The sequence below is a fragment of the Volvox carteri genome, assembly GCF_000143455.1.
Source record: "Volvox carteri f. nagariensis unplaced genomic scaffold VOLCAscaffold_6, whole genome shotgun sequence".
NCBI classification, from domain to species: domain Eukaryota; kingdom Viridiplantae; phylum Chlorophyta; class Chlorophyceae; order Chlamydomonadales; family Volvocaceae; genus Volvox; species Volvox carteri.
In genome coordinates, this window is record NW_003307549.1 from 198,301 (window position 1) to 220,277 (window position 21,977).

Consider the following 21,977-nt stretch of genomic DNA (forward strand, 5'->3'; position numbering starts at 1 on the left):
CCGTTGGTTGTCACTACATGGCTGCATAATGTTAATATGGTAAGAGGTACAAGTCTTACATTGCCGTACCGTTACTGTCTGCATGCAACGGTCGCCTTCTTGCATCGATGGCGGCGCATCTCCTCCACTTTCCCCCTCTTGCTTCGACGTCAGGGAAAGCTGCTAAGCATTAACAAGCCAGCAGTAATATGCCTGTAGGTACAGATGCGCCTACTGACCCATTGAAACTGTTAAGTGAAGACCTTACACCTAGCGAGTCACGCGCATAGCTCCAGTAGCCAGCAGCAAGATTGCTTGTCCATAGTAGCGCTCGTGCTTTGCAGTACCCAGGCAACTTGGCAAGCCTATACGGACATGCATTTGGCCAGCCACGGGAGTCACACAAAAACTTGAGACCCGTACAAACGTACAACCCCCCCGTTTCTCGTAATGACTGGATTTTTTTACATAACAACACGTGAATTCGTCGCTATCATACTCAACTGAAATCCTGCTTCAACGTCCTACATCTGGCTCCAACGCATCATTCTAAACACAGGCACATACACCCAGGTCTGCTCCACCTTCCGCTTTTCTTAAGCCTGCATCAACTAAAAGCGAAAATACCACACGTCGCTTTCTAGATTTCAACACACGCTCAGAAAGCCCTCGGAGCTGCACCCAGCCGTGTTGCCAGCAAAGAAGGCGTCGCGGTCGCCGCTGCCGCTGCCATCGTATTATCCTGTGCATATCCGTACTCAACGGCCTCTCCTTCCGCATCTGAGGTGATCAGTCGTCCAGATCACCATGACGGCCCCGGCCCCGCCCGTGCCCGTGTACACGCACACGCGGGCGCCGGTTTTAAACATATGGCGGCAGAACTTGGGCGCCTCCCAAATTTCCGGCTGGTTTGCGGTCGCAGTGCCAGATTTGTACGGCACCTCAAGCCCCACCCCTCGGCCTTCCAAATGCCTGAGGAATTGCCTGAGCAAACGTCGGCGCCGACGGAGCCGCCAGCTCCACTGTGCCGTACGGCTCGCCCACCACCAGCGCGTCTGAGGTACCCAGCGGCAGCCCCAGTGCCGGAGCACCTCGCGCATTGGAGGTGGTGGAGAAGGACGAGCTAGCGACGATGTTTTCGTATACGGCGGTGGAGTCGCACAAGAACTGCCAGTGGAGCGGGAGTGGGATTCGGAGATAGGATTGGGATGTGAGATGGTGTTGGGATGGGGGGGATCGCAGCAGTGGGTGGGGTGGATGCGGGAGTGCTCGTTGAGGCGGTAGGTCTTGGCGGCCTCAGGGACGGATTGCAGTGAGAACCCCCGTCTTGTTGGCTACTACAAAGACCCGCGGACGCCCTTTTACTGAACCTTTCACTTAGCACGAAAACTGCTGGATCACAGAGGCCCTTTCCGAAACCTCTCTCACCTTGGCGACGGCAACAAGGAAGAGCCTATAACCCCGATCCCTAGGAATTCTCCCATCGCTCACATCGATTTCGCTACCGTTGTACAGTACGATGCGCGAGTTTACAAGTCCCAGCGGGCTTCCCCACAGCTCCAGCGTGGTGTTGTGCAACTCCAGGGTTGCATTGACGAGCAACAGGGAGGTATTCGCCAGCAGGGCTGAGTAGTTGGACCACTTGGCCAGGGTGCCTGAGACAGGGCCGAGCAACCGACGGGGGAAAGAGGCGGCAGTTAGTTAGTGTAGTTGAAACGGTTGGTGCGCGGTACGGCGCCAAGCAGTGTCCGGTGCAGTCAAGAATACAGCCCGCAGCAAGACAAGAAAACACAGTCCGCTACAGGCCATCGGAGGCATTACATCGCACCACGGCAATCTCGATTGCATAGAATTTGATGGATTAGGACGGTTAACACGGGTCAAGACTTGCCTTGGATGAGGATGTCGGAGTTCTCGAACCATAGCAGCGGGCCGACGCGATTAGAGTAAGCTCCTGGAGGGGTGACGTTTTGCGACTGGACGAGCCTGTACGGCCACCATCGTGCATGTACGGCGGCCAGGCGTGACATGAGTGCGGGACATGCCGCACATCAAACAGTGGGAGTGATCGGACGAGGCCCCGGGTTCTGGGCGAGGGGAACCCACACCGCGGTGAGGGGCACTTGATGGGGGGGAAGGTGGGGCGGCGATAGAACTGAGGAAGGTGTAATGGGCTCTGACCCGCTGACGGGGTGGTGCTGCCGGCGCCAATTTCCACGGCAACCTGGTTCCCTAGGGACCTCCCTGGAGTCCGCATTTCTTCGTCTTGGCTCGGGGTTTTACAAAGGGGGCACATACACGTACACGCCCGTACACGCAAACACACCAGGTTGAGTCCACGAAGTTCCAGCGGCTATTGTTGCCGTACAGCACCACGTCGTTGAACTCCAAGACGCTGTAGTCGGACGTAACCGTACCACCGTCTTCCACACTCCTGTCAGTCAGTCGTCGTACGATCAGTACGACGCAGTGGTCAGTGGCACCTTTTCAACAGCAGCAAACGATGCCTAGAAGATTCAGAGCAACACCTTTGCATAGGGCTAAGGCACATCATCGTGATGCGTATGTGTGTGTGTGTGTTGCACCTTGAGCTGCCACAGGTGGAACGGCCCACGAGCCCCGAGGGTGCCCAAGAAGCAGCCGAAGGCTGTCCAAATTAGGCGATAACATAAAACGCCCAATGAGGTGTAAGTATGTATGTCTCGCTCAAAGGCACTACCACGCTATGTGTAATAGCTGGCCCACAGAAAGGCCTTTCAACATGCTGGCGGGGTGCTTTAGCGCGTATTTATAGACGATGTGTGTGCCGTACTAAGTACCAGCTACTACACTATGCCGCCGTATTCTTGCACACAAGTTGCGCTAATCGCTGGCCAACCACCAACCGAAACAGTTACTACTCACATCGTCATGTAGTTGGAGAAGATCATTCGGGAGTTTTTGAAGCCCAGCGTGCTTCCGTTACCGACGTACCACCAGTTATTGGCCCCCAGGGTGGCGGTGGAGCGATAGAAGGTGGTGTTGCCGCCACTCAACAAAGCCAACGTATTGTTCTGGAGGGTTGTTGGGGGTGTTTGCGGAAGGCCACGGGGGACATGTCATGTCGCGGGAGGGGCGGACCCCTGAGCCGCGCGGGGGCCTGGGAGGGGTTACCCGGGGGAGGGGGGTTACGCCCGGGAAACACAGAAACACACCACGTGGATACGTGGCGCCGACATACGTGCGGACAGTCCACCCTCATCCGATTTTTAATAGTCGTACATACCTAGCCGTACGCACCTGGCGCAGAACGAGCTCCAGGGACTCGTACACAGAATTGGGTTCTCCAAGAATGTACGAATTGTTGGCTTCAATGGTAGCGCGGCTCTTTCGGGGGTTACGAAAGGTAGGCGTGGTGGTGGTGGCGGTGGGGGGGGTGTCGGTAGGATCAGGTAAGGCGAGGTAGGAGAGAAAGGAAGCGAAGATAGATTTCGAGAGGGGATTCGAGGGGTTACGAGGGCGGGAAGACTACGGCAGGGGGAAGAGAGGCTCGTACGGCAGCATTCGTGCTGCAGCCCCGGGGAAAGGTTAGATATGGTGGCGGCAACGACGTGAATCGTGAAACGGCAGCCCCGTGCCGTGAAGTAGCGAGGGCCGGGGAGGGAGCCGTTGCACAGGGGAAGCAAGGAGAGCTCCTGGGTAGGGTCCAGGGGGGGTACGACGAAGTCGACGAGAAGAAGAAACCATAAGAGGGGGTTGGGTGGAAAACCAGAAGGATGGTGATGGAATTTGCAAGGAATCCGAGCCCTGCCGAGCCCTGGTCTTCGAGAGGAGTGAGTGGTTCCAGGGGTGGCAGCTTGGTTGGTTGGTGAGTACTAGGGTCGGCCCGGGTTGACTAACTCCCCCTTTGTGAATTTCATCCCGTACTGGCACCCCCTTTTGTGGCGCCGTGCTTAGGGTCTCTCCTGCGGGTGCACCCCTTGCTTCCAATACAGTGTTTGGGTTATGCGGTGGACATCACCAGCGATCTGTTCGACTCCCCCACTGTAACCTCTTTGACGGAGAACCGGCAGTGGATGGGTGGGCGGGGGTGCTTGGCTGGTGAGGCGGAAGCAGCTTAACAGGGCATAGAGCAGGACGCACGCGGCGACGACGACCTGATTGCGTGGAGGTTGGGACCAGCAGAATCAACAACCGAAAATAACTAATCATTAGGAAGGGGCCGATTGACCACCCGCGGATTTAGCTAAAGCAGCTCCGAAACCCCAGCCCACCTCAAGAACGGACAGGCCGTTGCATAGGTCTAAGCCGTCTGGGCAGAGGTACGCCTGCAGGGGAGTAAGATGAGATCGTCAGCCATGGCGGGGGGGAGTGGTGGCCGTAGCAGGTACGTGAATAAAGAGAGGGACGCGGGAGGGAGGGACCGGCGTGAGCCGGAGTGAGCGGGGTCAACCGAGCGGGGTCAACCGAGGGGTCAAACATTCATACCCAGATAGGCAAGGACTCCTGAGCGCATGCAGATATATAGGACTGCCATTTCAGAGAGGTGCGTGGGAGGCTATAGTTAGAAAAAAACTACGAACTGCTGTACCGTCGTACTGCTGGTACGGTCGTACGGTCTTGTCGTACTGGCTTGCTGTTGCTTTGTGCACGTGCCCCAGCCATTCCTTATCCCATTTCCATCATTGGTCTTCATATCTTCACCATCTTGCCGTACATCTTACCTGTGCGAACTCAGCCCGCGCCGCCTTCCCGCTGGCATTGGCCGCAATAGCCAGCAGGACCGCATCCCTAGCCGCCAACTCCGCAGCGCCCGGCTGACATGTGGCGTTCTGTACGACCAGACTGCCGCCGCGGAGCGCCACCTGGCTGGCGGAAGCCCCAGGGGTGCCCAGCAGCGCCGCCGTTGCCAGTAGCAGCAGCAAGAGGGGCCCTAGCGAGGGCGGGGTACAAAAGGGACAGTCATAGACTCGGACAATGTGACTGGGCGCGGGTCACGCGGTGGGGCCATGGCGTGGTGGCGGTTGTGGAGGCGGGAGTCAATCCGGAGCTGGGTTATTTGTGCCGGGATGGTGGGAACAGACAACGGGAGGCCCTGCTGCTGCAGCTGCTGCAGCTGCTGCAGCTGCTGCAGCTGCAGCTGGGAGATGGGATGGATGAACGGGCCGGGGCCGTAGGTTGGGGCCGTACAGAGGTAGGGCCGTACAGAGGCAGGGCCTTACAAGGTTGGAAAAGTGGAATGCATAGAAAGTGGGTTAGGAAGGCCAGGGGAGCTGCCGGGGGCTGAGTACGTGGCGAAAGCACGACAGAAGAAAGGAACAGCCTGCGACCTAGCATCGTATCCCCGGCCAAAGCGCGGCAGGCCAAATCAGGCTGTACAGTCCCCCTCCTTCCCCTTAAGTGTTCAGCGGCCATGCCGACTGGGTTCTGGCGGATAGGATGGCGAAGCTCAGTTGCCCGAAGGGGCCATACCGCCGCCAGTTTCAGGGGAAACGTATCGTGAATGCAAACGAAGCATCAAAACATTTGATTCCTCCAACTGGACTCCTAAGGCGGGGAAGCCTTTACTTTTCAAAACATGCAACTCGATGTCAGGATGTTTGGTCTACGCGGGCCTTCCCAGTTAATTACATCCCCAGCGGGACAATAACGAACCTGACAGAGCTGGTAGCAGCGATAGCGCCCCGTGCCGAATTCGGAGGCGAGCAGAAACCGATGGGCGGGCAGCCGCCCGGCAAATGGAGGAGCGTGGGAGCTGCAATCGTCTTACCATGGTAGGGTATGGGGTGTATTGCGTGCACCCTGAGTGGTGGAGAGCAGCGGTAGCAGTAGCAGTAGTCGTATTGTCGGCACAGAGGAGTAAGTTTCGAAAAAGACAGCGATACTAGGAAGATGGGGAAGATGATAGGGAGACGGGTCGTTGCGGGGACCACCTGCTGGCTCCCAAGTATGGCGAGTGTGCAGTGACGCTGCTCCTCACTACATTCGTTGTGCCCGTGTCAGCGGCTTCCGACGGCTGTACGACCCGAATCCGATGCAGCATAGCAGCCGTGGCGGAGGCGGTACCAGCCGAGGAATGGCGGCACAAGTCGATATCGCGAATGAGGTTGCTGGTGGCATATGTATTGTACCTCAACGGCTTTTAACGAGTGATGTAATCCAAAGCACGCGCGCTGCACGCCAACTGCTTCAACGAATCGCGAGTAGTTATTCTCATTTTGACGTCATCAGCGATGGTGAACGCCCCGTGGGTCAGATCAAGCTGAAGAACGGGCCGCAAACGGGAAGCGTGCAGCGCATGGCGAGAAAATAGCGACTCGCGGTGACCCATAGCCAGAACCTCCGTTGTTCGCAGTGCTTCGTATCTGTGTATCTATTTTCAGGGCAGCTCCGGTCTGATCCCTTGCGATGCCACTGAATGACTCAGGAAGCATTGCTTGAGCCATATCTGCTTATCCTGATGCCTTAAAGCTCTGCAACGGAACGCGTGCTTAGGACAAATGCACTCGAGCCGTGAGTGCTCATGCGTTTCCGGTTGGGCCGTTGGGAGTTAGAGGTTAACCGGCCAAACGGCCGTGAGCACACCGCGCGTACCTGCAGGCTCTGCTACTGTGGAGCGGCTGGAGACGAAATTGCGTGTTTTCGCGGAATATCCTGCTTACACGAGCACATAGGCCAATTAAGATAGGGACCTAGTTTTTTCAAGGACGCAGCATGCGCACCATTATGACCGAGCCGCCGTCCCCGACATTGGCCAGGTACCTCTCGGGAGTCTGGGAGGTCAGGCACGTTGCGCGAAGGTGCTCCACCCTAAAGCGGATGAGAGAATATGATAATGGGCCCCCGTACCCGCATCAATACCGTCCATGGCCCCCCCTTCAGGCCTTTATAGACACCCCACGTGCGTGTGCAGAACTTGTGTGCACGTGCGTGCGCAGAACTTGTAACTCTAGCACTGACATACATACGCACAGACCACCACCCCACCAACTGTGGGACCAGTGGTCTAACCTTGCAAACAATTTGAACCCAAGAAGCCAACGCAATGCAGAAGCGGCGCCGCCAACACAACGTTTCTAACAGGCGGGGTCTGGTATAACCGCTGATCGCAGTGTCACAACCAATAAAACCGCGCCCATCGCACCCTTCAAAGGTCTTCTTCGCTTTGCTCAGCGTATCTGACTCCTCCTTGGGTTTATGTGTCACACAGCGGCCATGACAGCAGTGCCATCTCCCGCTCAACGACCAGGTTTCAAACCCCTTGTCCGCAAATAACGCGACAAGGAACCAATGCACTCTCGCACAAAGGCAAGGAGCTGCTCAATCCTAATACATGCATGCAGGGGGCTTTGCGGCTCAACTCCATTAACTACAACATACGCGGACGCAAAGGCCGCAGATGTTTGTACGGCATTAACAAATTTCCGTACATGTTATGATGACGACGCGAACATGCACTAAAACTCGCATGACCCGACATCCTCATCCGTTTCCCGCCGTGTCACAGCCCAAAAGATGTCACATCACCGTCGGCACGGGTCGTGCTTTGCTGACCATGTCAACTGAAATCTCTGCTGCCCCTAAATGTGCCTGCCTTTCAGACATCCCCCCGAGTTCATCTACGCCCGCTGCTGGGACGGACCCCGCGGATGCCACCACTACCACCGCCGTCGCCGGTACTGATGCCGCTGCCTCGCTATTAGCCACGTGAACTATGTCAAATGTCGCCGCTATGATAATCACACGGCCGTGACGTGTACATATATCCATGGGCCCCCGGCTTTGACGGAACCCTCTGCACTTGTGTGCACACTGTAACTGTAACTTTATTAAGCATTTGTCACATGTAAATTCGTAAGCTGTAGTAGGTACTCGTAAGACCCTCCGTCATGCTGATATCGCCGTTAACGGATTTATCGCCGCAGTCCTGCGGCTCCTGCTGCTGCTGTTGCGGCTCCTGCTGGTCCTGCTGCTGCAGCAGCAATTCCTGCGCCTCGCGGTAAACAGAAAGCACCGCCGCGGCGGCAGCAGCGCCACTGCCGCCATCGCTACTGCAACTGGCGGCAGCTGCATCCGCCCCAAGAACCCCCTCGGCATTTGTGCTGCCAGATTGGTGGCTGTTGCCGCCGCCACCAGTCGCCTCTTCCCCTCCTCCCCTTCCCCCTCGGCCTCCTCTACCAGCGGTGAAGGCGGCAGTAGCCTGCCTGAGCGCCATCGGGATCCTGTACTGTGATGGAGCTAGGTTTGCGACCGTGGCCGACCCTGGACCATTCACCAAGTGTGGCGGCGGTGCCCTCCAACCACTGGACCTGCTGCCGTTGAATACCAGACCCCTCAATGAGAGCTGTGACGGCGCCTTCAGTGCAGCCGATGCCAACGCCACCGCAGCAAACTCGCCGGAGGCCGCCTCAGGGGGCACCGCCACCGTGGTCGCGGCGGGTGCCATGTCCTGGACTGTAGCTTTGGTCGTTTCTGGGGCTTGTGCTTGCGCTGCAGCTCTGTCCGGGCCTTGAGAAAAGTCCAGGCCTTGTACCTGGGTTTGGGGTAGCGATCGAGGTTGGGTTTGCACTTGTGCATGTGCCGAGGCCCAGGACGAATCTTGGGCTGGAACTTCCACACGGACTCGGACCGGTGTTTGCGCCTGGGCTTGGGCCTGGGCTTCGAAAGGGGCTTGGACCAGGGCTTGGGCTTGGGCTTGGGCTTCGGAAGGGGGTGGGACCAGGGCTTGGGCTTGGGCTTGGGCCTGGGCTGAAGCCAGAGCCCGGGCAGAGGACACGCCCATAATTGCCTGCAGCGACTCACTGAGGCCGCCACTTAGGGCTGTCACCGACGTACCGGGTACGAGCCGCGTGGGGGACAGTGCGGTGGCAGGGGCAGGCGCTCGACAGCCTCCAACCGACCGCGGCGGCTGCCAGCCTGGCGCGACAGCCCCTGCATCAGGGCGAAGACCCCGCTGCAGAGCATGTTCCCAAAAAGTTAGTGGAGCTAACGGGTGATCGAGGCCCTTCACGAGTACATTTGTGTCGACCAGAGTGGCGGCCCTATTTGCAGCCTGTACAGCGCCGACGCCGGGACAAGCGGGGCCTCCAATGACACTGGCGGCAAGGGCAGCGGCGGCTTGCAGGGCTGGCGGAGCCGGCGGTGGCGATGCCGCCTCCGCCATCGCTGCTCCCTCGTCCATTGCCACATCATCATTTGGCTCTATCGCCGGCGTCAACACAGTTGGGACTCTGCCGGTGCCGTCGCCGTCGCTGCATCTCAGTGCAGCCGCTAGCGCTACCTGCTTGGCGGCCTCGCCATCCTCACAACTTCTAGCGCCATCCCTGGACCTCCTAGCAGCACGATTCCCGGTACCCTGATCATCATCATCATCAGCAGCAGGAGAGCGTGGACGCTTTTCGCCCACCATGGGGTTGCACCCGCCGCTATAGATCGCGGGCGCGCTGCACAGTGAAGGTCGGTGTGGAACGTAGTTCGTGGACAACCCATGCAGCGGCACCTCTGAACCGGACGGGTAGTTGCTGCCGTACCCTACCCTGCCCTGTACCTCAGGATGCCCTGTAAGCGCCGGGTTCTGGATCAGCACGCCTTGGTGTGCCGATTGCTGCTGCTGCTGCTGCTGCACGTGCTGCGCTTCCGGTCCTATCGGCAGCAGCTGCTGATTCACCTGCCGCAAGCCGCCTCCCTCCACAAGCTGCTGCATTCCCAACACGCTTGGCTGCTGGATAAGCGGTGTTGATGACAGCGGTGGCAGGCTACAAGCACCATAGGCTGTAGCTGCCACAGTATCCGTCGGTCTCGCGGCCGGCCTCCCAGGTAGGCCCGGTCCAGGTCCATATCCTGTAGCCGGTTCGGAGTGGTCGAATCCGGATCGTACATTTGGTCCAGGCTGGTGGCTAGACTGCAGGCCCTGCTGCTGCCCGGGGTCGTAACCGGGTGCATGTTGGGCCGAAAATGGCTTCGGGCGCGCATGCGGAGATGGCACGCACGGCAATGCTGCCAGGCCGCTGTCGCTGATTTGCTGCAGCTCCCCGGAAGCCCCCTGAGGCTCCGGTGCGCCCAGATGAGCAGCGGCTGGTGGAGGATAGGGGTTGGCGGTGCCGGTGGGAGGTGGCTGAGGGCCGCCGCCAGGGTGCTCGTAGTGAACTTCCATGCCGGGGGCCTGGTAGTGGGGTTTTGGAGGTATGCGCACAGCTTACCGCGTAGCGTGCGTATTTTTAGCTTAAGGTTAGTGGACAGGATCTGCAGTGATCTATATTTTTGCCCCAAAATTGAAACTACTTTTACATCTCTGGGACTAGGCGCCAGGCGCGGTTGCTGTCCAGAGGTTTACATAGAGATCGCATTGACAGCGAAGCGCAAACCCTTGCATACGAGGGCTGCCCCCCGAAGCAAGACGCAAGAGTTGTAATATGACCGCCCAACAGCGTAGAGACCTTTCCTGCCCAAACGTCTCAACAAACCTTTCAGTTCAGGAGCTCACGAGCCGAAGGCTCCTTCAGACAGCCATGACTATCCCAAAGTTGTAGTACAACCACACGCTACTTAAGAAAAGCATCCGAAGGCGGTTGCGATTAAGAATCGGCAAAAGTCTCAGGACTACGGTTTCGAGAGGACCAAGCTTTGATCAGAATTTCAGTTCGGAAGGTTTCTGGCATGTATTCGGCTTCGGGTATAGGCACTGCGCTCATGGTAAATGCACTGCTTCAGGTCACCAGTTTGGCTCCGGGACCACACGCTTTGCCGACCTCCGGATGCAATATATGTTTACCCGGCGTTAACGCAGGCACGAAGAAGCTTTGGGACCTTGCTGTATTTTTGATATCATGAAGGTCGGTGATAAGCGTGGTTTTTTATGACATATTTCGCTTACGTGTTACATCGCAGTACGACTGTGCGTTATACTTAATATTGGTACAGGCGTTGGCTAAGCGTGCACTAGCCTTTCTTTTATTTTCCTTGCGTGGCTGAAGCGGTTCATGAGACCCCGGGTTCGTCTAAACCGTACGAGCTCGCTGAAGTTTGTAACATTCAAGTCGTTGTAATATCCATCCATCCATCCATCCGTCCATGTTTACTGTCGCGACAAAGGGCATCGTAGGCGCACAACAGTGTCTAGCCATGCGCGCATCTGTCCGAGGTCAGTTGAGTGTAGCTTTGGTTCCCAGTGCGAAGGGCCAATCACAGATCAACCATAAACATTGGAAGTTTGGCTTCGGCGCGACGGAACTGAACTTAATGCGGTTATGCCTATCCATCTACCGACCTAATGCGGTTATGCCTATCCATCAGATCCCCGTTCGCCGTGCCGTCTCCTCACGGGGTCCCTGGACGCGGAAGTGGACCCGGACTGATGTGGATGGGGCACCTGGACCTGGAAAAAGGTCCCGGCGGATGCGAAACCAAGACATGATGATTGCTGGTTTATCAAACCTCCGCCAACCTCCCTGGATTCTCAGCATGGAAGGGTGCGTCGGAAGGAGAGAAGATGCAAGTCAATCCACCAGGATGTGTCCTGCGTTCCTACCCGTCCCCTTTGCAATAGCCGAGTAAAAATATTTGTAGGTGTGGCAACGTGCCTGATTCTCCAAGGTCAGAGCCACCTATTTTGCGATTTGGTTTCGGCGCATTGCGTACGATGACCTGAACCCCTGTCAAATATAACTATATGAGAGATGGCCGGATTCCCCTGAATGAATGCTGCAGTTGTCATGTTGTGTGTGCTGTGAAGTGGAAAGTTTTCATTCACAGCATTCACACGGGCTTGTTTGTTTGGTTGAAGGATGCATCTTCTAGCTCTTGGAATCCTTGCTGCAACAGTAATAAGCAATTCACATGCAGCAAGAATGATAGATCGTAGCCATGGCGGTCAAATTTATGCGCAAGAGCCTCCAACGTGGCCGGACTCATACGAGGTATTATGCAACTTACGTCGTTTGGCACGAGATATGGGGCACAAAGATCTCCTGATTTTCTAAACTAGGGTTTGTCATATCTCAAGCATTGTCGCATACTTACGTTTTGCGCTATCTACCGCTATGCAGATGGAGTATACGCTATCTCTTCCCTACGTACAAACACTTCAACCTGGAGGCCTGAAGTAGGTGCAGTTACCGTGGCGAACTAAGCTGGGCGTGCCTTTCCCTGGAACTTGCATTTCCACCTGTCTTAAAAACAGTCAGTCGTCCTGCCACTTCGCTTGCTGCTTTGAATGGGTTGCCGAAGGAAATATATTCCCCGCGCGTGCAGCTTCTTAGCAGGCTTACGCTTCCCGTTCTCTTGAACCCCGTCCTTTTTTCATGTTGCTGAAATCTTCCTTTGCTGTCAGATACCCCGTGCATGTGTGGTGGGATGGCCCTGGTCAACGGTACCGCTTTGATGTGTACGGCGGCATGGACAGCGCGGGATGGGACCTGCAGAAGGCAAGTGCCAGGGTGTTGTCGGGATCCCACAGGTTGTGGCAAACTCTCAGGGCGGAAGTGCCAGGAAGAACCAATCGAGAACTTTGATTTTGTACGGAAAAGTGCCACGTCGCCCGGCATCCAGCCAGTCCAGTTGCTAGGAATTTACCGGATCCCATGCCGGCGATGGCTTTAGCTGCTGAAGTGGCCTGCTCTCCGGCTCCTTGAAGCCCTTTACCCTGCCTCATACACACCAGGTGCACACGCAGGTTTTACGTGCTGCAAAGACACATCGTCCTTCATTCACCAACACACATCCTCGCCCGCGTCCACTTCCGCCCTGCTTTCATCGACACCTCTCATCCGTCCTCAATGGGCGCCGTCCACAATATTGATGTTGGACCGTCCACGATCCCCCTCTCCACCGGCTATTACGGACGGCCCCCGCACTTGTGCGGAACTCGTAACCCCCTTGTAACTCCAATCTACTTCACCGCGGCTGGGCCACCGTGCCACTTGATTCACCGTCCAGGGCTACAACTGGAACCTGTACCCGCGTATCACCGAGGTGACGTGTGACTTCACCAACGGCACCGTGGGCCCCACCGCCCGGCAGCGCCTGATGGGCCAGCTGGGGCTGAGCGAGGGCGAGTCCGCCACGGTAAGCCAGGGCGCCAGATGCCGCAAGGGCGAAGTTCGGGGTTATAAGGACACGTGCTGGGCAGAGGGTCGTCGAAACGCGTTGCTTATCCATCACCCGATCAGTTGATGGGCGGTGGTGACCTGGGATAAAGTTAACCTGCGAGCCAACCAGGAATGGAGTTGGGCCGTCGTCGATCCGGCAGATTCCGTTGGATGCTAGTGGTGGGTGCGGAACCTAAGCGATCCACTGAGAAGTTGACTAGGTTGACTGGATGAGGGTGCCCCGAAATACCGGGGAAGGCAGGGTTTCGCAGGGTAGCTGCCACGGGTGAAGATATATCCCCCTGTTTCACAGATCATATATATGTATGTATATGTGTAATATGTATTTGTTACAGACCTGCCTGGATGATGCTGAGCGGGGCACCTAATGGTACCCATCGGGGAGATAGCCGAGGCAATATGTTTCAATTGCAGAGGGGCGTATTGTCCGCTCGCATCCAAGCTCAGGAGGCCACAGTCCGCCCTCTCTCGTCGCAGGGCTGCTAAGCTAGCCCCCTCTCCATTCTTAGCGCAGGAGGACTCCATCCCCCCCCATCACTTCTTATTAGGGTCCATAGGGACCTGTCCCAGCTCTCTTGGACATCCTGTCGTAGCCAGCTTGATGTAGACAGCCAGCTCCAGCCCTCGTGTGTGTGTGTGTGTGTGTGTGTGTGTGTGTGTGTGTAACCTTGAGTTTGCGTTACTCCCCAAAGGTGTAACCTAGGGGGCAATACGAGCCAAGGAGGCCAAGGGTCAGCCGAAATAGATAAATAATGTAAAATGAAAAGCTATGCTATCACTATATATCGTTCACTCGAAAAGAGGAATATGTCAAACCAACCAAGTTATCCGGACTACGCCTGCTATTCCTAAGCCTCGTTAGCCAGATGCTGTTTGCCAACGTCAGCTGGTCGTCCGCTAAGGCCACATCCTTCACAGTCTTGATTAATTCACCTGAAATCCGGCAGCAAGCCCCTACATGTGTTGTATGCCGGTCACTCCAAGAGTACATGCTCTTCGTCTTCCGCGGCTTGGAGCTCGCAAAACTTGCAACCGTATGCCAGCGACAGTTCCGGCGGACTGGCGACTCGGATAGGGGCCTCAGGCGTGTGCACACTCCCGATGTTAAATACCACGAGTGACCAAAAGCGTCTGCCAACCCTTTCACCGCTGGTCCAATACATACACGCCACGCCAAGGGGTCAATGGGCCTGAAGTAACCTTCGTTTTACTTACGATTCGCTTGTCGGTCGGGTCTTGCTTGACGTCTGTGCCTGTGTTGGTTCGTCTGTTTCTTGCCTCTTACTCACATGTCTAGCCGCTGCCGGATATCCGCACCTGGTCGTATGCCGGCACGGCGCAAGTCCGCAACTCCGAGGCGATCGTTTGGCAGGTGGGAAGCTGGGCGAACTGGGTCAGAGCAGACCTAGGGAAGGGGCAGTGTAAGTTGGGTTGGCCATTGGCAGCGAATGAAGGACAAGAAGGTGGTGGCGCGAGCCAGAGCATTGCAGGACACGGCAGAGGAAAAGGGAGGGGAGGGCAGTAGATGCTTATGGGTAGGTGTGTCTGGGCAACCTGGGCTGGGCTGCGGAACCTCACGTGCATCTCCCAGCCTGCCCGATACCACGCAGACGAGCTAGTCCTCCAGATACAGATCCGGACAGGACAGAGGGTGACTGACGTTGAAATGGAACACAAATGACTGAATCGAATGCCTGCACAACCTTGAAACGAGTTGAAGTCGTCGCTCATGACTTAGCTGTGGGTACAAGGAAGCCGCTGGAATCGTGGCGCGACTAGCGGGTGCAGCTTCCATTACTACCCATACACATATGGGCTCTTGTCCCTTGGTAGAGACACCTCCCACGTTGGCACACCCCCTTATCCTTCATCGTGGGGATAGCGCGCCCACAGCCCCGCTCATTGCGCCACCGCCGCCACCTCCGGACAACTGGACAGGGTTGTCGTGAGGGACCCGCCGTCCCTGCCCATTGCGCCCCCACCCGCTGCCCCTGCCCTCACATTCTGGCCTGCAGCTCTCCGTCCGCCACGGCGAGAAGACCAACAACTACCAGTTTTACACCGCGCGCAACGGCTGGCCGCTGATGTTCTACATGATGGGTCGGAACCTCATTACGGGTGAGTGATCGGGCGCTGCGTGGATGGGTCGGTGGGTAGCAGGTGGGGAGAGATTCTATCGCGACACCAAGCAAGGGCGCAGAATGCCCGGCCAGCCAACATTCTGGACTGGGACTGGAGCTGCTGTGGTTTCGTTCTCAGCTGCGCTGTGCCTTGGTCTATGCATTAGGACCGGCCTCGTGTATAGGTACTGACAGATAGGAGATGAGGGCTGTGAAGAAGTGTGGGGGCTTATGCGTGCTGGGGGTTGAGGGGGAAAGGACAGGGAACATTGTGACCTACGGTTCGGTTAAGATTTTGGCTCACTCGTACCTAATTTGGGCTCTTCGTGTGTTTGGGCTCGTGCCGAGCACGTTGGCCCCTGCAAGATGTGTGTAGCGGTTCATTGCTAGCTGCTGACCGGCCGCCGCTGCTGCTGTGCAGGTTCCCATTTCGACGAGTATGTGATTGAATTCACGCGGTTCAAGCCTGGACCTATCGCCGCCTCGGCCTTCGCCCTGCCAGCGCCGTGCAAGGACGCGATGATGCAGCGGCAGCAGCAACTACAGCCGCCAAATGTTGCCGTTCAAGGGCTGGCTGATACGTGCGGAGTGGCGGCTCGGCTTGGGGCGCTGTTGCCGGCTGCTCGGCTTGGGGCAGGTACGTGGCTGGGTTCTGTGGACAGATGTATCGAGTCAGTGCAGAGATGTGCTGTTAAGGCGGACGCCAGTTCTATAAAGAAATGGTGCCTGTATGTTTGTTGTATGTACGCGCCTGGTAAGTGCTTCCCTACTTGAACTGAAAAGTCCGGAGCAGATGAACTGGAGGGGTATTTTCCTCCAGGTCTGGACTCCTCTTGGGCCCTCTGGGGACTAGGGGGCCCTGTCCCCAGTGCCGTAATGTCCCATCTCTTTCGTGACGGGGGTTTCGGCGGGCCTGACCTATTGAAGCATGAACGTCTTGGTCATGTAAACACGAACACAGATGTCCGATCTGGGCTCCCCCCGCACTGCCGCCAACCCTTTGACGATCGCAGCCTCAGTATCGGCCGTCCTGAGCGGGCTTCGCACCGCCGCCGAATCCGCGCTGGAGGCCAACGCCCGCTTGGTAGACGAGCACAACCGCCGGGTCCGCGCCGATGCTGCCGCCGCCGATGCCGCTGCCAACGCTGTTGGATCATCGTCGGGGGCGGGCTACAGCTACAGCCTGTCCCTCAACCACTTTGCGCACATGACCCAGGAGCAGTGGGCGGCCTCCATGATGGGCCTCGGCAGGCGCACCTCCAAGAGCGAGTCCGCCTCCGACTCCGACTCCGCCTCGGGCAAGAACGGGTCGCTGCGTGGCCGTGTTGCGTTCTCCGCATGTCTGGGCACCTACAAGCGCGTGCTCACGAATGCGCAGTTGCCCACCTTTGTGGACTGGCGGGGCACCGGTGCAGACGGTCCGGGAGTCAAGGACCAGGTTTCTTGCGGCAGCTGCTGGGTGAGCGGGAGGACGGGGTGTAAGACGTATCGGCAGTAAGGTGTGTTGTTTGACAGTAGTAGTGGTGGCAGGGGCGTGGTGGCGATCTGACTTGCAAGCAGGGAGGGAGGGAAGGTGTAGAACCGGCAATGAGACGCCGTAGGTAGGTGATTGTGGAGCAATATGGGGGATAGGCCCAGTCAGGCCCATGCGGGTGAATGGCGGGGAGGTTGGAGCGGGGGGAGAGCCGGTTAAGGTTGCGACGGTTGCGAGGGATGGTGCATCCGCCGCATCGTCACAGGTAACAGTAGGGGACTATCTGCAGTTTGACTCTTGTCTGTTGTTATGGTCATGGATGTCGTACGTTGATGATATGTACGATCGTCTGATATGTATGACCGTACCATGGCGCTGTCTAGACCATGCTGTCAACGTATTGATTACCCGCTGCTCTGTATGTCCGCTGCCTACCTGACCCTCTTTAGGCTTTCAGTGCGGCAGGTGCTATGCAGGGCGCCTGGTTCAAGGCAACCGGTGAGGCGAGCTGCTGCTGCTGCTTGCTCGCTTTTCTTTCGCTACTGCTGCTGCTGTGTGCGTGTTTGTCTGTGTGTTGTCCCTTTACCACTTCTCTTGTCTCCCGATTCACTTTTCCTCTCCCCTGCGCATTTCGATGTGTTTATAACACCCCATCACCCACCACCACCGCCACATGGCCATCGTCATATGGGCCCCTCGTCTGGCCGCTGGCACACCCGGCTTCTCGCCTGCTGGCTTCAGGTCAGGCTCTGTCCTTCAGCGAGCAGCAGCTGGTGGACTGCGCCTGGGACTACGGAAACGACGGATGCGCCGGTGGTGAGTGAGCGGCCCTGAGTGACTGGCAAGAGGCGCACCTCCTCACCACCGCCACCGACCGGCCTGGCTGCCTGTGCTAACCATGTGGCTAACCATGTCGCAAGATTCCCTCTCTCCCAGCATCCCAACATCACCCACCCCCTCTCTTCCTCTCCTACCTCTTTCTCTGCCACGAACCTGAGCGCTCCCTGGCTGTCCACGACCGAATCCCGTCAGTGGTTGGCCTCCTCACCTTTTCCTGGTCCTACCTTGCCTCCCTCCCGCTCTCCCTCCCGCTCTCCTCGCAGGTTTCGTGGAGCCCACCCTCCAGTATGTGGTGGATGCGGGGGGTATCGCTCAGGAGTCGGAGTACCCTTACTTAGCCCAGAACTCGTTCTGCAAGTAAGCGAGCAAGCACATGCAGTACACCGCACGCAGGGGCAACTGGCAGTTCGATCGTGCCTGTGTGCGTATGCTGGGGGTACGAAAGGGAAGAGCTGCGGGGTTTCGCCCTTGCCATCACACAAACCAGCCACATGCTTTTACCCAACACGCCCGCAGGGTTCCGATTGTGGATGGGCCATCACTGTCGCGACGTGAGAGCGGCACCGACGCGGCAAGCGACGTCACCCAGCGCGGGGGCCCCGCCACCGTGCCTGTGTCCGCCCGCTTCTCTGGTTACCTTAACATTCCCTCGCGCGATGAGGCGGCGCTGATGGAGGCGGTGGCGCTGCATGGTCCCGTGGCGGTGCTTATGAACGCGGCCTTGGCGCCGTTCAGGTTCTATTCGGAGGGGGTCTACTACAACGAGGAGTGCGGCCAGGTGCGGGGTGGGCGGGTATGGGGGGGGGGGCCAGGATGGCTGGCGTTATGAAGGACAGGACCTACCTCCCAGAGATGTTGGGAGCGAGGTTAATGCGCATATCGTGATTTAGCTGGCTTGCTCATCCGTCCTAGAGTTGGTCAGCCAGACGGACGACAGAGACCGGAGACTGCGCTGGTTTGTGCTGGTTTCGTGACAGGGCGGGAAACTCATTTTCCTTCCTCTCCCGCTCCATTTCCATCCCGGATAGCACGTTTCTTTACCCTTTCTTCCCCGACCCCCCTGCAATGACACGGATGCCAGGACCCTGACAGCATGGACCATGCCATCTTGCTGGTGGGCTACGGCACCACCCCGGAGGGAGTGGACTACTGGCTAATCAAGAACAGGTACGTGCAGGGGGGAGGAGGAGGTGAAGAGGGGGGGAAAGGAGAGGGGGACGGAATGCAGCTATTTAGGATTTGGGCCGGCTGCTGCTGGTGCTGCTGTGGGGCCCGGGGTTCACTCGTCGCCATAAAGCGCCACCCGGACAAACATGTGGCATTCAGACATCGCCGCGGTACGGAGCCGTCGGGTGTTTTCGTTTATTTTTGCCGGCGACGCGCAAGCATCCAGATCCTAAGTTTCGTGTCAATATGAATGATGGGTTCGCCCTTTCCTCCCCTTCCCTCCCCCTGGGGCGGCCCTACCTGTTGGATTGCAGCTGCATCCCCACACGTACACGCACTCGTACCCCTAGCCTGTCAGATATTCTCGACCACTGCCCAGTTCCAAGTGCCCGTCTTTCCTGTCCGACAACCCCCTGTCCAATCATCTTGGACATCTGTCGCCGGTCTGCTGACACGCACACGCTGTCTTCCCCTGTTTCCAACTCACCTCAACTCCGCTCCCTGTCCTCTGCTGCACGTCCTTCCTCTCTCGTTCCTCTCACACGTCCGCAACTCGTCCTCGACCCAACGCAGCTGGTCCAAGTATTGGGGCATGGACGGGTAAGAAGCTGCTCAGGATAGCAGCAGGGCCTACCTGCTGGTGGTGGTGCTGTTAGCTTGTTCCCATTACGGGTTATGGTTCTGTTGCCTGGGGGCTATCGGCCCCCGGGTACTGCTCCTGGAGGCGTGTGCAGGTTTTCCTGTATGTGTCCTGTCACGGCCACGCTTCCCTGTCCATATAGCCCCCCGCCGCACGTGCGTGCGTAACTTGTAATTAAGCAATGACCGCTCCCAACTCCCTCCCTTTTCCTAACCCCCTACTCTCTAATGCCCCTGATACCTCAATTTTAACTCACGCTTGATCATGTTTGGCTAACTACTGCCCTCCTACTGCCCATTTACCCGTCCAGGTATGCTCGCATCGCCCGCAAGGGCAACGACTGCGGCATTACCACGGACCCCGTGTTGGCGGTGGTGGATACAAACATTAGCATCACAGCGGCGGCGGCGGCGGCGGCCTCCTAGAGGTTGGCAACCTGCTGACATGACGCGAAAGCTGTTGTTGTGGCAGCATAAGCCATAACCAATAGACAGCCATGACGAGTCTCAGTCCGTATCAGCTCAGCTGCTGGCCGCTGGTGGTTAGCGGGGTCCGGTGGCGGACATATGCTGTGCAGCCGGTTGGTTTATTCGGGTGCGGCGCAACCAGCGGCGCGATGATACGGTAAAGCAGGGCAGGTCGGTGCCAGTGAAAGACGACCATGTTGTAAAGTTCTTCTCCCCAGGTTCGACGGCCCACACTCAAAGCTCCACCTGTACCTGCTACCGGGGTACTACTACGGTAGCAGTGCTGCCTTCACCCTCGGTCGCCATTCCTGGGTGACGTGTTGACTTGCACACATGCGAGGACGATAGGGTATTTTTCCATTTCGGACGGCGCGGCCGAGCGATGAGGGGCCGAGTGAGGTCTCAGTTGATCTCTGTTGGCGCCTTCTTACCGGACGATGGATTGCGTGTATTCATTTGGTCACCTGTCGCAGCTGATCGCTAGGCAGTGTGGCCTTGGTGGGCGTACCAGTATGTATATCTTGTCTTCCACCGTCATCGACAAACCGTCATCGACAAAGTGCGCAGTAGCACAGCAAGGGCAGGGGCCCGGATGAGCAGCGAGATTCCCATCCTCACCATCGCCAAGAAGAGGTTACCTTCATGATGCAGCTAGTCGAGCCACTCGCTGGCATACATCGACCACTGGGTGCAGCTTTCATGGCCATGTGTGTTATCCATGTGCGGCTGGTATGGCAGCATACCACAGACGTTGAAACGTTAGACGTTCTCCAAGTCCTCGCTGTGTGCTGCATGTTGTGTGTCTGTTGTATGAATGAGTTTGCGCGAGCCGGCGTGCTATGTACGGATACGTCATATGCTGTACGGCAGCTCTTGTACAGTAGGATGCCAGCGGGAGATGGGCTGCAGACATTGTTCAATGATGTTCCATCTGCACGAATGCGTCCACGCACACTCTTTACTCCACAGAAAGCTAGGCGAGGAGCACTTGCCCCGCTTCGGTAAAGAGGCAGGAGCGTGCAGGTCACCGGTATAGCAGGGCGACGGCGTGTATGTATGTGCTGTGACGGCTGTCCGTCCCAAGTATTGTGTCCTGATCGCCCTCGACTGTGTCCTTACAGTTTTTGTCTTCAACCTCCTTTCCTTTCCTAACGCAAGCAGCACGACACAGGCTTCCAAATAGCGGTGCAGCGCCGTTGGTGCAAGCCTGCACTTTCTCTTTTGCTCAATGCAAAGGTGGAGCTGTCCTGATGGGTTCGGACGGTGACGAGTGAGTTCTATGACATTCTGGCAGGGGGGAGAATGCGGTTTGGGCAGGATAACGGTAGGTGATGGGCGATGGCGGAAGCGGAGCGAGAGCTGGGGTACACAGGGACGGATATGGATATGTGTGGGTGGGTGGGTGCGTACACATATCCATAACCGCCCACGTGCGGAAAAGTGTAATCTAGTGTAATTATTACTTACCCGCTGCTGCATTGTGGTTACTATAGCGACTCAAATTATGCAAGCAATGCATCTTGCACATGTTCTAAACAACGTTACATAGGAGGAGTCGGGACCCTGAGAGGTTTTGCAGTGGTCGCCAACAATCACCACAATCGGCCTCACAGTTCCTCCATTGCGTTTGTTTCAGTTTGCATTAAGTATTGCGCCAGCGCCTTGTTTCTCTCATATGACCGCTCCTAACCTGTGCTGTACATGTTCCGTAACACATCGCTGCCACATGGCTGTTTATGCTTGTGACCATTTCAAAAACACATGCTTGACCACATGCCTTGCCAACAAGCCGCTGGTGAGTGCGGGGGCGTGGGCAACTGACAGGCCCAAGACTTACGTTCACCGTACTGCAAACGAGTGGTGAGCGGGTTGAGCGGAGGAGGGAGCAGGGATGAGCAAGAGCTGGAGCTTGACATCCACTTGGTTACATAGCTAGTGGGGGCTCATTTAAGGAGAACTCTAGATTATAATATTCAAGCAAGGTCGTCTAGACAAGTCAAAGGCCCGCTGAATTGCAAACTATTTTAATAGAAGCTCGATGTTGTATGTACGGCCATTCATGCATACATCTGCTACAGCTGCCGCGCCTGGCCCCAGCCAGCCAGGCATGGGACAGTGGCAACGTGCATACTCCTTCCCATGCTGGGTGCTCATACAATACATCCAAACAAAATATCCAAACGCGCAACGGCAAGCTTGCCAGTA

General features: G+C 57.1%; 3 protein-coding genes across 3 annotated transcripts; 1 reads left to right on the forward strand and 2 right to left on the reverse strand.

Annotated features, from left to right (window-relative positions):
- Positions 1 to 249: 249 nt before the first annotated feature.
- Positions 250 to 6,001, reverse strand: VOLCADRAFT_87579 (uncharacterized protein; the record flags this gene model as incomplete). Its single annotated transcript, XM_002947407.1, has 10 exons — positions 250 to 344; positions 933 to 1,146; positions 1,408 to 1,634; positions 2,220 to 2,413; positions 2,884 to 3,032; positions 3,259 to 3,345; positions 4,233 to 4,286; positions 4,683 to 4,941; positions 5,614 to 5,760; positions 5,892 to 6,001. The coding sequence occupies 10 exons, from the start codon at positions 5,999 to 6,001 to the stop codon at positions 250 to 252; spliced, it is 1,536 nt and encodes a 511-aa protein (XP_002947453.1).
- Positions 6,002 to 7,417: 1,416 nt separating this feature from the next.
- VOLCADRAFT_103410 (uncharacterized protein) lies at positions 7,418 to 10,111 on the reverse strand (the record flags this gene model as incomplete). The annotated part of the gene is made up of 1 exon (XM_002947408.1): positions 7,418 to 10,111. One exon carries the CDS (start codon positions 10,109 to 10,111, stop codon positions 7,799 to 7,801), a length of 2,313 nt encoding a protein of 770 aa, XP_002947454.1. The 3' UTR covers positions 7,418 to 7,798.
- Positions 10,112 to 15,881: 5,770 nt separating this feature from the next.
- Positions 15,882 to 19,269, forward strand: VOLCADRAFT_79608 (uncharacterized protein; the record flags this gene model as incomplete). Its single annotated transcript, XM_002947270.1, has 8 exons — positions 15,882 to 16,508; positions 16,563 to 16,643; positions 17,108 to 17,156; positions 17,400 to 17,474; positions 17,762 to 17,855; positions 18,075 to 18,276; positions 18,580 to 18,665; positions 19,239 to 19,269. Exons 1-8 carry the CDS (start codon positions 16,146 to 16,148, stop codon positions 19,267 to 19,269), a joined length of 981 nt encoding a protein of 326 aa, XP_002947316.1. The 5' UTR covers positions 15,882 to 16,145.
- Positions 19,270 to 21,977: the final 2,708 nt, after the last annotated feature.